The sequence below is a fragment of the Hippocampus bargibanti genome, linkage group LG16 (assembly GCF_051943395.1).
Source record: "Hippocampus bargibanti isolate YZ-2025 linkage group LG16, ASM5194339v1, whole genome shotgun sequence".
Lineage (NCBI taxonomy): Eukaryota > Metazoa > Chordata > Actinopteri > Syngnathiformes > Syngnathidae > Hippocampus > Hippocampus bargibanti.
The window spans coordinates 6,716,767-6,733,508 of record NC_142749.1 but is presented as its reverse complement, the minus strand read 5'-3'; the positions used below and the strand labels follow the sequence as shown (position 1 = coordinate 6,733,508).

Here is a 16,742-nt window from a genome sequence, read left to right as displayed (position 1 = left end):
AACGCATAAATAATGGTTGTGTCGCAGCTAATTGCGGTAACATGCATAAAGAAGGTGTGAGTTTACTCAAATTCCCAGCGGACATATCAGCCCATTTCCAACGGAGCAGAGCAGTCGGCACCAGTAGAGGCGAACAAAGAAGCTAACCAGAGTTAGCGATTCGGCACTTGGATAGCGGAAGTTTGATGCATGTTTACTCATTTAGTCACACTGCATGCTAACTGTGAGCCCACCTGGTGAAAGAGAGCAATCGCCATATTAGTGGAGCAACCCGATCTGACAAACATTTTTTACTCTGGAGCGCTGTCAGAGCTTTCTCTCTCGTCTCAACATCTGATGTTCGTGTGGCGCTCTCCTTTGTGTGTGTACGTAAAACCCACCCCCCTGTCTCCTACCACGGATTTTAACCAATCACGGGCGGCTTTACACCTCTGATAATCAGCTTTATATACTGGACGAAACACAGCTTGTGCACCATCTTGTGCATTTTCAGGGAGCTACATCGGAGTCCAGATATGGATACGGAAGGACTTCATAATCGATTGCAAACATTTATGCTTTCCTCTTCAGATCTATTTCAATCATATTCATAACTGGATAAGTAACAAGAAAGCATCTTCTCCGAATCTGAACTCTCTGAAGCCATTGTTTTGATTCTAGAGCAAGGCAGTTTGTGACCCAAAGTGACGCCGTGAACAAGAGGAGTTTCTGAATCTCCCCAGTTTCAAGCTCATTTGTGGCAGTTTTGGGACATTTTAAGTCATTTTTATTGGTGGTTTGCATTTGACTAAAAATATCAGCCTGCGTGTTTTGGGTATTTTAGATGCTATAAAACGTTTTTCTGATGTCAGTTAGGAAACAAAGAAAATGGTGTTGGTTGTCCTTTAAGGGGCTTTGTGGCTTTCTTTTTTTTTTTTTCTTTCTTTCTTTTTCTTTTTTCTTAAAAAGCGAACAAAACGGCTGGACATTAGCTCAAACTGGCACATAAGTACTTTCTAGAGTCACATCATGTAATAAACCGAGAAGTAAAGTGCATATTGCACATTCCATTCTTTTGATTTGTCCTGGTTCTTCTTGAAGCATAAAACCCAACCTTAAATTAAACTAGACTATAATCAGTAGCAAACAAGGAATATGATGCCGCAGAACTGATTTTATTGTGTGTTATTCCAGGTGCAAGTGCTTCTCTACTACCTGCAGCATCCTCCCATCTCCTTTGCCGAGCTCAAGCGGAACACGCTCTACTTCTCCACTGACGTTTAAGCCCATCTTCGCCCCCGTCGGGGCGACGAACGGAGACTGAGAGACTGTGTATGAGCCCCAGTCCTCTGACCTCGCCTCTCTTGCAAGCGGGCATCTCCTCTTGACTGTACAGCACCCCACAATCCCATACCTTTAACCCTGACCCCTACCGCTCACCCCTGTTAGGAAGGTGGTGATATTTTAGTGATCTTCTTAAAATAAAGTTACCGGTTTGGAAGAGCCGGGAGGGGAGGTCGCTCTCGTTCAGTTTGGTGAGAGAGGTGGGGTTTAGGGTGCCACAGCCTGGCGCCGTGGCACATGATCAAGCCTGGGGATGTGGCATCGAGCTCTGTCCCCTGCTCAGAGGCATTCCACAACAACCGCATTTATGTTTTGTAATACTTTTCTTGTTTCCGTTTGCTGTCTTTCTGGCTTTGCGCATGTGGAGGAGGAGAATATTTGTGTGTGACTGTGTGTGAGTGAATGTTAAGGACTGCAAGGAACGAATGGCTGGCAATAGATCTCTTTTCTTAAAAAGACATTCCCTCTTGGCCAGATTAGCCCTATTTATTTTAAATATCTATATCTATATATATGTGCCTGTACAGTTCTGTGCAACTAGAAAGATGCTCTAATGAGTCTGTTTTTGAAGTCCCTGATGTCATTTTTAGTCCAATTTTCACACTCACCATATTCATGGTTGGCAATTTGTACAGCAATGTCCACCGCAGAAGCTCTGTCACTTCGTTACCTACCACTTTGTAGAGGAAAAAACGAGCTTAGTTGGGACTCAACAGAGGGTAAAATGAATGAACCAAAACGGTTGTTTTCTCTTTCTCTTCGTGTTTCATCACATGCCTGTTCAAAGCATCTCACTGCACCGGTATAATCATTAGGAATATTTCTGTAGTTGCCCTCATTGCATGTTCAGGTTGTAATTGAAATCAGGCTCAGAAACGCAAAGTTAGGTTGTGTGAGCGAAAGCCCTTTTTTTGCTCTGTACAAAGCCAACATTTCTGTTGTCAGGTCTGCAACATGTTGAAAACATTTCTGAAAAAACTGAGGGTCAGGCTATCTGGTATTTTCATAATAAAAAAAAAGAAAACATTTTATTTTCTTTGCGAAGAATTTAATGCTGTATACTGTAATTTTCAGGCTAAATGTAAATGTGAAAGTTTCCTCCCTTTTTCTAGTGAAATAAAAGACATCCAAACTCATTTGTGATGGTGATTGACAGTTATTTATCAATTATGACTTGAATCCCAAACTATTAAAAAAAAATCAAGATAGCATTTTGTCTCTACACATTGGCAACAATTCACATATTTTAAAATTCAGATTATAGATGTCAAGTCGCTCTCACACAGTTTAGGCTAATTGTGAAAGAAAAAAACTCAGTTTGAACAGTAAGTATATCATAAATGACAGCACTAAATCAAACTGCCAACATTTCCTTGTTGTTTTTCGTCTCTAACCTACACAATACCACCCTCTTCTGGTCAAACTCATCCAGGGCTGCAACGTCAAGAAAAATTCTGCAGTCAATCTTTCTGTTATGTAGGTAGGTACATGCAGTAAAAGTGGTATTTTTGTTAAAAATACATTCAAATGTGATTTTCAATTAAAATACTTTTTTCTGAATCTAAATTATAAATACAGTAGTGTACTACACTCCTCTTCTTTTCCTTTCGGCTTTTGCCCTCAGGGGTCGCCACAGCGAATCAATGTCCTCCATCTATCCCGGTTTTGTGCATCCTCTTCTCTCACACCAGCTACCTACATGTCCTCTCTGACCACATCCATAAACCTCCTCTTCGGTCTTCCTCTCGGTCTCCTGCCTGGCAGTTCAAGGCTCAGCATCCTTCATCCTTTCTCTCCAAAGCCTCTAATATGAGTTGTCCCTGTAATGTACTCATTCCTGATCCTATCCAACCTGGTCACTCCCAAAGAAAACCTCAACAGCTTCAGCTCTGCTACCTCCAGCTCTGCTTCCTGTCTTTTCTTCAGTGGCACCGTCTCCGGTCCAAACATCATGGCTGGTCTCACCACGGTTTTATACACTTTTCCTTTCATTCTAGCGGAAACCCTCCTATCACACATCACACCTGACATTTTTCTCCAGCCACTCCAGCCTGCCTGGACACGCTTCTTCACCTCTTTTCCACACTCTCCATTGCTCTGGACAGTTGACCCCAAGTACTTAAAATCCTCCACCTTCTTTATCTCTTCTCCCTGTAGCATCACTCTTGCACTTGGATCCCTCTCATTCACACACATATATTCCGTCTTGATGCGACTGATCTTCATTCCTCTCCTATCCAGGGCATATCTCCACATCTCTAGTTTCTCCGCCACCTGTTCCCTGTTCTCGCTACAGTCACAATGTCATCTGCAAACATCATGGTCCAAGGAGATTCTTGTCTAACATCGTCTGTCAACCTGTCCATCACCATGGCAAACAAGAAGGGGCTCAGAGCTTATCCCTGGTGGAGTCCCACCTCCACCTTGAATTCCTCAGTCATACCGACAGCACACCTCACACACTACACTGAATTCACAAAACTAAATCTGACACTTTTTTTTTTTATAATCAACCTGCATGTGTTCCTGACAGGGGAATCCCACTTAAAATATTCTAAAAGTCTATTATTATTGCACACAAGTTAAACAAATCAAAAGTCACTTCGCCTATCACCACCTTTATTAAGTCCTGTCACAGGACTGTGACATTGTACATTGGATTTGATTGGTGTATAAAGAAGAAAGCCACTCATGAAGCGGGTGCAGTTTGCCAATATCAGTCTGTACCATCTGGGTACGTATTCTTTTGTAAGCCGTCTCTATTTTATACTGGAGGACCATTCATTCATTCAACCATCTTCTCTCTCATCTGCTTTTTCTCACGCGGGTCAACACTAACTACATTTCCCACATTTCCAGGAACCCGGAAGTTGGACGTCTGTTGACAACATGGCTGCTGATCCGACTGTGGCTGACCAAAATTGAAATTTGACAGTATTCACCGGGTGCACGCACACTTCCCACGTGTTGAGTGTACAGTACCAATTTGTTTGGATGACGGAACCTGCCAACTCACGGGATGGTGTCAGTGAGCTGAGGAAACGTTCCGAGTAATCCCGTCATGTCGTTTTTCAAGCGGAAAGGTGAGGAACCTTTCTCAGCTGCAACGTCAACTGTAGCGAGCTACTTATAAGAGAAAGCTAGTGCGAAAACGGCCCACTAAGTTATATATTATGTCAGTTTAAGTAAGTGTAATATCTTGTAACATAATGGTTCGATTCTGGATTCGACGTATGCGGTTTATGGAGTAAGACAGTTCAATGGTTAGCTTCCGCGTAGCCTCCCCATCATCATTAGCGTTGCTTAATAAAATTCCGCTCCAGTTTACTTCCACAAAGAAATACAATGACGCGAAAAATGTCTATTTAAAAACTGTTCCCGTTAACTGTGAGAGCGAGTTTCCCTCTATGTCACGGTAACTCCATCCTGCATACTTCACGGTTGTCATTATTTTATCTCACCCAAGCATATTTTACAGTATTGTGAAGACAAATTAAAAAGCGTGACATCCACTACAACTAAAAGGTCCTTCTTCACAAGTCAAATGTATTTTTATTTAATATGTTTCCCCCCTGCAATGGTTTATGTTATAAGTTGGCAAAGACTCATTCAAAAGGGAATCTAAGTAAATATCCAAAAGCGAGTCATCTTGTGAATGTTGAGGAACTCACTCTACAATGGAAAGAGGAAATCTTTTCCCATTGCCTACAAGAATTAAATGCAGCTGACTCAGCAGGTCTAACATAAGAGGAAAAGACCTCTTTATCACATGGTCAGCCCAATGGCTTTGAGAAAGGCAATGTTTTCCCGGGGCTATAATGTTATTTAATGTTAAGCAGATTCCTTACTTACAGACAGTGTATTGTAGGTGTTCAATAATAATGTTATTTGTCGAAGCAAAGTGTTCTTTTTTTCTTAATAATAATAATAATACATTTAATTTACAAGCGCCTTTCTGAACACTCAAGGACACTTTACAACAAAGACAACACACAAAACAGTAAAATCATGCATAAAGCAATAAATAATAAAACAGCATAATAAATTAGACCATGTAAGCAAGTTTAAAGAGGTGGGTTTTCAGGTGAGATTTGAAAGTAGGAAGGGAGTCAATGTTGCGGATGTTGGGTGGAAGTGAGTTCCAGAGTTTAGGAGCGGAGCGGCTGAAAGCTCTGCACCCCATCGTTGTGAGACGGGCAGAGGGCGTGTAGAGGTGGAGGGAGGAAGAGGATCTGAGGGCCCGAGTAGGAACGGAGATTTGAATTAGGTCAGACAGATAGGGGGGGCAAGGTTATGGATGGCTTTAAATGTAAACAGAAGTATCTTGAATTCAATACGGAGTTTAACAGGGAGCCAGTGGAGCTGTTGGAGGACAGGAGTGATGTGGTGAAATGAGGGGGTTTTTGTGATGATCCGGGCTGAGGAATTTTGGACTAGTTGGAGTTTATGGAGACATTTTTGATTGACCCCGAAAACAAGTGAATTACAATAATCGATACGGGAGGTGACGAGACTGTGGACGAGGATAGCAGTGGTGTGAGGGGTGAGAGAGGGACGGAGACGATTGATATTGCGGAGGTGAAAATATGCAGACCGGGTTATGTTATTTATGTGGGAGTGAAAAGATAGTGTGCTATCAAGGATGACACCCAGGCTCTTAACCTGAAGGGCGGGGGACACGGTAGAATTGTCAATGGTGAGAGAGAAACTGTTTGCTTTGTGAAGGGTGGATTTTGTACCGACAAGGAGAAGTTCAGTTTTTTCGCTGTTTAGTTTGAGAAAGTTATGAGAAAACCAGGATTTGATTTCTGAGAGGCAAAGTGTAAGGGATGCAGGTGGAAGAGAGGCGTCGGGTTTACTGGAGAGGTAGAGCTGGGTGTCATCCGCGAAGCAGTGAAAATGAATTCCAAATTTGCGGAAGATATCACCAAGGGGAAGAAGGTATATAATAAAGAGAAGGGGCCCCAGGACAGAACCTTGGGGCACACCAGAAGACACAGGGGAGGACCGTGAAGTGAATGAGGTAATTTGGATAAACTGTGAGCGGCCAGTGAGGTAGGAGTGAAACCAACTGAGTGGGGTGTGTGTCACGCCTAGAGTGGAGAGTCGGTTGAGCAGGATGGGGTGAGAAATTGTGTCAAAGGCCGCAGATAGATCAAGAAGGATGAGAATAGAGAGGGAGCCGGTATCTGCTGCTATGAGAAGGTCGTTCGTGATTTTTATGAGGGCTGATTCAGTGCTGTGGTTCTTGGTTCTTCTTCGTGGTTCTTGTGTGCAGTTCTTGACCGACTATCACCAGGTATGTCATGCTTGCATCTTGCAAGACTCGAGCTCAATAAGCAAGACACTATCATGTCTTGTCCTAACTTTGGAAGTAAGGTTTTTTGTGTGTTAATGATGTACCGAGGCCGATTGAATACTTTTGTCACAAGTTTCACACATCCCGCCAGTGTCAGTGCTTTTCCATTTGAAACCCATCCCCTGCCCCTCCACTTTATTAAAAGACACAATTGCAGATTCTCTGCGATGCCTGCCATGGTCATCTCTCAATGTTGACACATGAGAGGCCAGTGCAGTGAGTTGAACTGAGAGGTCTTTCACATACAAGTACCATTTCCAGTTTTCATTGCTCCACCGCAAATGGTTTCTTTGCATTCCTTATCGTATTTCACTTTGCTGTTGAAAAACTTGGCAACTATTTTTTTCACTAGTACCACACATTGCCGTCCGTCTCTGTTTGTTGGTCTCGGCCTTAATTGCAATAAAATAAGGCTCCCCGTGTTATAGTAAGGATTTTTCATTTCTCCCTGCAGCCAAAAGCAAAGAACCTGATAAAGTGACCGACGCAAAAGTCAACAGAGGTGAGTCCATCATGACTCAATGGCATAATCCACAAGTTGTTTTTGAGCAATGCACAAAAATAGGCTGCAGCGTAAATTGTTAGCAATGCATATGCCAACTATTTGCTAGTTAAGAAAGGTTCCATAGATTTTTATCTGAAACACATCCCTGTACATACTTGTTCCCACAAGTCAGCCTGGAGTCTTACGCTCCAGTCCAACAATGAAGTGTACCTTCCAGTTCAGTTTCCTTATTGTCCTTTTCAATGTACTGCGAATCCCTTTGTCAAAGGTTTAGGCAGCCCTCACTCCTCATCACCGCCACTGAAGAACAACCATGCCATCCAGGAAGTTGCGGGGCCCAGTCATGTGGCCATCAGCGCCATCTCTGCCAACATGGACTCCTTCGCTCGTGGTCGCACGGCCATTCTCAAGAAGCAGCCCAGCCACATGGAAGCAGCGCACTTTGGGGATCTCGGTATGTACCTCGAATTATCATGCCGTTCGAAACACTTATCTTGTCTTTATTTATTTGACATCCTCAATGTTTGTTTAACTTTGGAAGTGTATTTGTTGCCCAGTGATTAAAAAAAAAAGAAACGGCACCGATTGATCTATGACTGTGATGTAGGGAATGGCTAGTGTGCAAAACATGGGCTGGGCAATACAGATGTGGAAGAACCTGTACCACAGCCTATGCCGCAAAATAAAACAGAAAATGGCTGCTAGAAGAATAAGACTTGTTCAATTAATGGGCGTTGATATGTATGCAAAGGATTAAAGTGAAAATGTGAACTTTTGCCATATGGCGAGCCAAATTGAAACCACATTTCGCCTGGTATGACTAACAACATCTTTCAATTAACATGGGCTTGAGTTTGCTCTGTAGTCCTCATTCGGCCACATTCTTTTGATTTCATCACTTAAGAATGCCAGACGGCATTCAAACAATTGTTCGTCATTCACAACATAGCAGAGCTTGTTGCTCATGTCATCTGTCCCCGGTCATGATAACAAAACATTCCATCTCACTATTTTCATATCCAGTGTGAGCTTCATAATTTCACGGAGTAGTACACTACAGTGGATTCTCTGGCCCACAAAAAAAAGCCTATCAAGCTTTCAGGAACTTCACAAAAACACGATTCCGCTGCAAATAGCAAGCCAAATGCGGGAAATGCATATTCATTATTAATCTCCCCGCCAACCCCTGCCCCTGAATTTTGGAAGCTGTAAAAATGTGCTCTAAGTAGATTAGTTCCTTTTCTAATCACCTCATAGCAAGTCATAGCCACTTATGAGTGCCTGTCTAAAAATATGTAACCACCGTATTTTCAGGTTTATAAGGCGCAACCAAAAAGCCTTGTATATGTGTATAAATACACAGGTGCACCTTATTTGTGAAGTAATATTGAGCCTCAACAGGGCTTGCAACTACTGTCAGCAACAACCGACTCCATTTCCCCCTGTAGAAAAAGTTGCGCGTAAACCCCACCTCTACTGTAGCGCCTTATAATGTGGTGTGCCTTATATTTGGAAAACATTTATATCTTTATATACAGTAAAGTCTCGTTATATCGATATTCAAGGGAGTCCGAAAAAATATCGATATAACCGGGACTATCGATATATCCGACCCTGTTTGCATGTAATTTTCTCCGTGCGTGCATAGAAATAGTATCGATATAACCGGGACTATCGATATATCCGATATCGATATAACGAGACTTTACTGTATTTGGAAAACGTATTTTCAATGAAATACTACACTTACATTACGTCTGCGTAAGCTCTCAGTCGTACAGGAGTGGTCCATCGATGAAAAGGTTTCTTCATCCGTCATCTGTACTTCTTTGAAGTAGTCAAAGAAGTACAGATGACGGATTGAAGGGATCCTGAATATCCACTGGAACGGTGTCACATGTAAATAATGGAATAAATATTCGTTGGCAATGCCTTGTGGCAATGTCTTGTGTACTTCGAAGAAGTACAGATGACGGCTGAAGAAACCTTTTCATCGATACACCTACATTAATGAGAATATCTTTCTCACATATGTTTAATGATTTGAGGATTTAAATTTGAAAAAGTCAAACTCACAATCTACAGATTCCGTCAAAATGCCTTCGACCACCGAACCCCTTTTTGTTGACGTTGTTGTGTGTCTCAGGTCATTCCAGTGTGAACTATCAGCCCCAGGAGACTCGCTCTCGGCTCTCCAAGACAGTAGACCAAATACTTCGGGACAATGTGGCGATCCCCCATTACATGCGTTTTATGGATCGTCGTTGTGCTGACCACCTGGTTCGCTTTTGGCTTGAGGCTGAGAGTTTCCGCTCCACCAGCTGGTCGTGGGTCCGAGCACACAGCCTCAACTCTGTCAAACACAGCACCTTGGCCGAACCCGTCACCGGCTCTGGAGATGGCCCAGAGTTGCCGGAGCTCCCCCAGAACAATTCACACGATTTGGAATGGAACAGCGCAGGAGTCAGGGCGCATCTCGAGCAACGGGAGCCCTCCTGCACGAATGCAGGCCTGCGACCGGGCACCCCTCGAGCCGAAACTCCCAGCAGGCAGGTTCCATCCAGGACAGGGACGCCTTCCAAAGGACAGTCAAACATCAGCCTGCGAGATCTCTCTGAAAAACTCATGAGAAGTAAGAAGTAGCCTGATGGTATGAATCTCTGCCCATTTTTGAGATACTCCCCTACTTACGAAAATTCGAGTTATGGACAACGGTACATACAAACATTTTTGTAGCATTTTCTCCAGTATTACATGTACATATCTTTATAAAGCATATATTTTATTAAACGTTTATTTTTCAGTACAAACCTATATAGGTTACTTATAGAAGCCTTAAAGGACAACCGCCATTACTTTTTTGTTTCCTAACTGACATCAGAAAAACGTTTTATAGCATCTAAAATACCCAAAACACGCAGTATGATATTTCTAGTCAAATGAAAAACACCAATACAAACTACTTAAAGTGTCCAAAATCCGCTAAAAATTGAGCTGCGAATTGGGCATTTTCAGAAAGTCCCGCCCCCAGTTCGTGACGTCACGCCAAGACGTCTTGCCTTGCTCGAGAATCAAAACAATGGCTTCAGATTCGGAGAATATGCTTTCTTGTTACACATCCAGTTATGAATATGATTCAAATAGTTCTGAAGAGGAAAGCATACATGTTTGCAATCGATTAAAGAATTTATTCTGTCATTTTGAGGCAATAGGGGGGAAATGTCGCACCCAACAAAACAGGCAGAAGATGGCGACAAAGCTCCGTGTGTAATAATAATACATGGGCTCAAAATGTTTGTCACAACACACGAGGATTCGCCCTCACGTTATTTATGTGTTTTTCTTCTAATTTCACCATCAACACGGATCAACATGAAGTTTTCAAACGAAACAAAGTACCGCAAAATGCATTGAGGTGATGCAAGGTATGTTCTTTCTCAGTCAGGGGCGTTCCTTCAGTGACGTAGGGTGAGTACTCGTCACCAACTCAAAAACAAGACTTCCGGAATATTCAGCGCCAGTCTTAAAACGTAAAATATAGCTATATGCGATGGAATCTTTGTAAAATACATTCAGTAGAAGTCATTTGAAGCGATTTTTACAAATTATGGACACAACTTGTCCGGAGACGTCGGTTGTCCTTTAAACAAACTTATATAAACCTTAAACATACTTATATAAGCCTTAAACATACATTTCATGCAAAAATATAGCACTGAAACTACCTGTGACAAATACACCTTACGAACAATCGTTCGGAACGTATTTTGTTCGTAAGTTGGGGAGCTTCTATACAGTATTTTTATGCCTTGCTTTAAAATAAACTACTGGAAACTGATGATTATGGAACCATTCCCACTCACAACTCACACCCAGAAACAATTGAATGTGTTTCATTCACCTGCCATGCATGTTTGTGGAATGTGGTAGGAAACCAGAATACCCAGAGAGAATTCTGAACACACTTGCCAACGAATATTTATTCCATTATTTACATGTGACACAGTTCCAGTGGATATTCAGGATCCCTTCAATGCATGTTGGCAAAACGTTGAAATTAGCAGTTAGCTTGAGTGCCTCACAGCCAACGAATCTAGTTTCAAATGTTTGTTGGGGAGTTGGCTTGTTCTCTTTTTGAATCGCTTGCTCTTCACCGTTTAGATCTCGCATACCAAATGGTTAATTGAAGATTCAATGTTGTCCATAGATGTTTAGATATATATCTCCAAATTAATTCCTAGGCCTCTCTTGTTTTAGGTATCGAAAAAGACGCGGTTACCATCTTCACCAAGTACGTCTCCCCGGATGCTGTTAGGCCCATCCCAATCACAGAACAAATCCGAAACGACATTGTTGGTAAGATAGGAGGAATGTATTCAAGTAGTAAAGATGGCTTCTAACTCAGTTTCTTTCCTTTCTGTGTTTAGCCAAGATTTGCGGCGAAGATGGCGTGGTGGACCCAAATTGTTTTGTCATTGCGCAGTCGGTCGTCTTGACCGTCTTAGAGCAACAGTAAGTCACCGGCTGTAGTTAATCGTCACACAAGCCCGCGTGGTTAGAGTTTGGCGATTAGAGTTTAACCAATTTCCCTTAATGCATTCCCAGGTACTTTATTGAATTCCTGCGGAGTCACCATTTTTGTAAATACCAAATTGAAGTGTTGACGAGTGGCTCCGTCTTCCTGGCCGACATCTTGTTTTGTGAGTCGGCTCTCTTTTACTTCTCTGAGGTGAGTCGGCCCCAAAGGTTCCACAAAACATTCTGCTGTTTGTCTACCACAATCAACCCTTGCAAATCAAACCTCTCTGCCCATTCATTGCAGTTGGAATTTGTTGCGTCTCTCACATTCATCTCTGTGATTACAGCTCGTGCCTTGCACAATGTATTGCCTCACTTCCTGGTTACTTGTTTTTTGTGCTTCGCATAGCAACACAGTGACAAACTGTCTGTTCAGTGTCACTTAGTAAACACCATGCATGAACCACATGTTACTGTGAACCTTATTTATTTATTTTTATGACGACATTTTTTAAGAATTCTTGACATAATTTATGGAGCCAATAAAGTATTTTGGCGGTGATTACGTAAAATTCCCTTTTGAATGCTCTTTGGAATCAAGCGTCTTTTGTCGTGTTGAGATGACACAAAGGTCAGCAGCTCTGCAAACACAAAACATTCCTTGTTAGTAATGAAGGGCCTTGTTGTGGAAAGTTTCACCAAAATGGCCCGTGAACTTCCCTTCCCGCTCGATCTTTTCAGTACATGGAAAAAGAAGAAGCGATGAATGTACTGCAGTTCTGGCTCGCGGCTGACAACTTCCAAAACCAGCTAGCAGCAAAGAAAGGCCAATACGATGGCCAGGAGGCCCAAAATGACGCTATGATCCTTTACGACAAGTAAGTAGGTCTTTTGATTGTGTGTGCATATAAAAGCAATTTAATACACCCCCAGACGTTAAAAAACGTTTTCATGTTTGCTTTGCTTTTCCAACATGTACGAGAAATCATCATGTTTATTTCTTAGGTATTTCTCACTGCAAGCTACAAACCCTCTGGGATTTGGCGACTCGGTACGCATGGAGATTGAGTCGAACATCTGCCGGGAGGGCGGCCCTCTGCCAGAATGCTTTACCACTCCACTTAGACAAGCCTGGACCACCATGGAGAAGGTACGAGAATTTGCAACATCTTGAATGGGGATCCTCCCATACTTGCGCTAGCTATGGGAAGTCCAAGTATACACAATTAACACATGGATTGTTTAACTCATTCAGTGCCAGACGATGTGCTAAAATGTGTCCACTCCAATGCCAGGATTTTTAACATTGTCACTCAAATTCCAGGACCCACAGAACATTGAGTCTTAGGACTACATAAACATTCAATGCAACGTTTAAAAAATCTTACACTTTCTTCTTTAATCAGAAAAAGAGTTAATTCCTAAATTATGTGTCTGGAGTTATATGAGCTTGAAATGGGGGTGGCTGTCCAAAATACAATGCAATACATATACAGTGGAACCTCGGTTTTCGAACGACTCACAGTTCGAACAAATCGGAGTCCGAACAAAATATTCGAGTAATTCTTGCTTCGTAGTTTGAACAACAATCGGAGTTCGAACGGCGGTACGACGCGAGGGTGGGATGCTGAGCGGCGTACGGCAAAAGTTTTCCAAATATTATATATAAATATATAAAAGTTTTCCAAATATAAGGAACACCACGTTATAAGGTGCTACAGTAGAGGCTGGAGTTAAGCACTACTTCTTCTAAGGGGGAAATGGAGTCATGGCTGCTGATAGTAGTTGTGAGACCTGTTGTGGCTCAATATTACTTCACATAAAAGGCGCACCTGCGTATAAAGCACAATGTCATCTTTTGAAGAAAATGTATGTCATATCGCAAAGATCAAAATAGTCAATACACTGCATTTCTTTAATTGTTGAAATTGGTTTCTTGATGGCTGGACAGGCATCCCTCAGGGGGACTATTTGTAAGCGAGCAAATAAGAAGGGATTTAAAAATGTCTTTTTTTTCCTCGCTGTATCCCCTTTTAAGTGCCCTCTTATTACGCATGCATTCAGGTGTATATGCCAGGCTTCCTGTCCAGTAACCTTTACTACAAGTACCTGAGTGACCTCCTCAATTCAGTGCGCGCGGACGAGTTTGTGAATGTCAACACTCCGGGTCAGGTCTTTGCGGCGGACAACGAGCGCTCGAGTTCAAGTGTCAGCGAGGCCTCCTCGATGCAGGTGAATCTTCCCAATCCCTCCCCCAGCCCCTCACCGGTGTCCTCAAGCACTCTAGCTAGGGTGGCCCTGGTATTTCATGACATTTCTGAATTGTAGAATCTTTCCTCCTACCAAAAAGAAACAGTTTTTGTGTTGAGGGAAAGACCAAATGCAATGTCACTTGTCTGACGTATTTTAAACACGATATCTTCATGACAGTCCGGGGCCAAAAAGGCAGCCATAAAGATCTTGAAAAACTTCGATGAGGCCATCACGGTTGATGTGGCCAGTCTTGACCCCGAATCTCTGTATCAGAGGCCATATGCTGGGTGAGTGTCATCGCTCAAATATGTTTTTTTTCTACTACATTACATTGCTTATCTTCCATGTTTTCTTAATATCTCTTGCCTCAGCATTTCTATCCTGACCCATACAGTGGGAAAAAAACCTGTCAACTAAAACCACATAGAATCTTTCCAAAACCACTAATAGATGTATGTTTTATTGTCAGGAATGCTGGATCAGGGACGTCATGGTGGAATTTGCACATCTCCTACAAGCTAAATGTTGAAAGCAAACACAAAGCTGTAGCATCCATTGACGAAAAGACATTGTCTCACATCTCCTGTCCCACATCAATCCGCTTCAATTACATGCCGCAACGCATGGGCGCTCTGCGCTGACGCTCCTTATCGCGGGCTCCTCAAGCCATGCATCCATCCAATCGCAAGCTGTCCAACAGCACCGACCTTTCCGCTGAACAAAGCGGGGCTGTGAAGATGCTGCCCATTGCAGGCGCAAAAAAAGCACAGTGGCCCCTTTGGTGTCCAGCGATGGCAGTCGAATGGCTCCGACATTCCTCCCCTTCAAAAACAGTACTGGCATATTCATGCTGCCGAAGGGCGCAACCGCTCATCACAGTCTCCTCCTTGATGATTGTCGTTCCCAAAAATGCTGAAAAACAATCCTTATCTGTTCCACACGATGCACAACAACACAAAGTGACAAAAGAAAACACAATAACAAGACAAAAACAACAAAAAAAGCAAGGCTCGTGAGTGCACTTGAGGCATACAAATTTCCACTTGGGTGGACATCTCTGAATCGTAATCTGTGCTTTAAATCTGACACAAGAGGTTTTCTTTTTGTGAGCACCACTCCTTATTTTTGCCGTATTTGTCCTTCTCTTCAGAAAGATGACATTCGGGAAAGTGAATGAGTTGGGCCAATTTATTAGGGAGGCAGAACCAGAACCAGACGTGAAGAAATCCAAAGGTGTACCACCCACTCCTACTCACTTTCCTCCTCCTCACAAGGCATCTTCAATATTTGCGAAAAGCCCCGCTAACCCACCACCATGTTGCCCCCTCCTTTGTTCCAATTTAGGCTTCATGTTTTCACAAGCCATGAAGAAATGGGTGCAAGGTAACTCTAATGAGGTGAGAGCGTCTTCAAATGCACCTTGACATTATGTCGTATCTGTGACAAAGGCACTTAATGAGACCGTTAAATTAGATGCATAATCTAAAAATGAATGAAGGTTGATATTTTTAAATTCTTGATTGAAGGCTCAGGAGGAAATGGCCTGGCAGATTGCCAAAATGATTGTCAACGATGTTGTGCAGTCAAACCATGAAAGTCCTGGCAAGTCAACTAAGGTACAGTATATGATATATCTTTAAAAAATTATATCACTCGGCATGTTCCACAACAGTTGAAATGATTTGTTTTGTCCGTAATCTGTTTTCTCTCCAAGCAGTTGTGACCCCGTGAAAGAGTCTCCCCTGCAAATGCTGGCCAATTATACACCCGGCTTACCCTGCAATGGACTGAAAGTACTGTACCTCATTGTTCTAACTCCATAACACTATGAAGGTGTGCAGTGGTCAGTTGAAGCGAAGCCCTTGCGTCAAGTGGGGGGAAGGGAAGGGGGTTCTTTCCAATTTAGTCTGGTACCTGAAAGCAACCTCGCACAAAGACAAATGCATGTCCGTCAACAGTGCAGGCAAACTGTTGCAGACTCTCATTTGTTTGTCTCAGCTCCGGAGGATGTCACGCAAACTGAATTCCGCACATTTCCTCACGACACACCTCACCATGCCTTTTGTTTTTAATGACCATTCCTTGTTTTTAGAAAATGTTTTTTTCTGAAGCCAAATAACACTTTGGAGCATTCATCCTTTTACATATGAACACACTCCCCTTTATCCTGTCTGTCCAATGGTGAATTATGTAAGGTGAAATTTTATTTGGAGATGATCTGCAAATGACAATGAGAGAGAGGAAGAATTTGTACCTCTTGTGTTAAACTTCTTGGCACCTTTTATGAGAATAGAATTTAAAAAAAAATGCTGAATTCAAATGCTCCATTTGCTCAAAATGATATATGTCGCTATGTGAATATTTATATGTATAATGTAGACTGGTTTCTCCCACATATAAATGTCAGTACTTTTTTATGGTGGCCGCTGTTGTTTTTCTTTTTTTTCTGTATGCATCTCAAAAACAACTGGATATGAGCTCAATGAATTAACTTTTTGAGCCTTACTGAGGTGTGGAAAAGAACCACAATGGAGTTTTGGTACCATGTACCTCTGATGTTTTTTTTTTTCTCGATATGTATCAGCATCAAATGTTAATCTATTTAAATTGTTTGATTTAAATACATATGTTGTCAAAGTTTTTGACTTTGCTCTTTTTAATGTATTGTTTGAATAAGAAAATGAGAAAAGGGTACATTATAAACACCATTTTTTTCAACCATTAAAGTAACTTCAATTGTACAAAAATATTTTTTTTCAAGAGAGGGAAATAACTGTAGAACAT

The 16,742-nt window shown here is 42.2% G+C and overlaps 2 protein-coding genes across 3 annotated transcripts in view; both read left to right on the top strand.

Annotated features, from left to right (window-relative positions):
* abr (ABR activator of RhoGEF and GTPase) overlaps positions 1-2,459 on the top strand; it is a 90,217-nt gene extending 87,758 nt beyond the window's left edge. For both annotated transcript variants that reach the window (XM_089016723.1, XM_089016724.1), the window contains exon 23: positions 1,174-2,459. In XM_089016723.1, coding sequence (XP_088872849.1) covers positions 1,174-1,263 — 90 coding nt within the window. In that variant the 3' untranslated portion in view covers positions 1,264-2,459. The remainder of the gene's footprint in view (positions 1-1,173) is intronic.
* A 1,735-nt stretch (positions 2,460-4,194) lies between these two features.
* On the top strand, positions 4,195-16,697 carry akap10 (A-kinase anchoring protein 10). The gene is made up of 15 exons (XM_089017588.1): positions 4,195-4,406; positions 7,137-7,184; positions 7,456-7,641; positions 9,334-9,819; positions 11,445-11,543; positions 11,615-11,699; positions 11,793-11,916; positions 12,447-12,583; positions 12,711-12,855; positions 13,770-13,937; positions 14,136-14,245; positions 15,109-15,191; positions 15,303-15,355; positions 15,485-15,574; positions 15,676-16,697. The coding sequence occupies exons 1-15, from the start codon at positions 4,385-4,387 to the stop codon at positions 15,679-15,681; spliced, it is 1,842 nt and encodes a 613-aa protein (XP_088873714.1). The 5' UTR covers positions 4,195-4,384; the 3' UTR covers positions 15,682-16,697.
* Positions 16,698-16,742: the final 45 nt, after the last annotated feature.

Coding starts and splice junctions, on each gene's coding strand:
- akap10 (XM_089017588.1), top strand. CDS start 4,385: ATGTCGTTTTTCAAGCGGAAAG. Junction 12,584..12,710: donor GCTATGATCCTTTACGACAA/GTAAGTAGGTCT, acceptor TTTATTTCTTAG/GTATTTCTCACTGCAAGCTA. Junction 12,856..13,769: donor CCTGGACCACCATGGAGAAG/GTACGAGAATTT, acceptor GCATGCATTCAG/GTGTATATGCCAGGCTTCCT.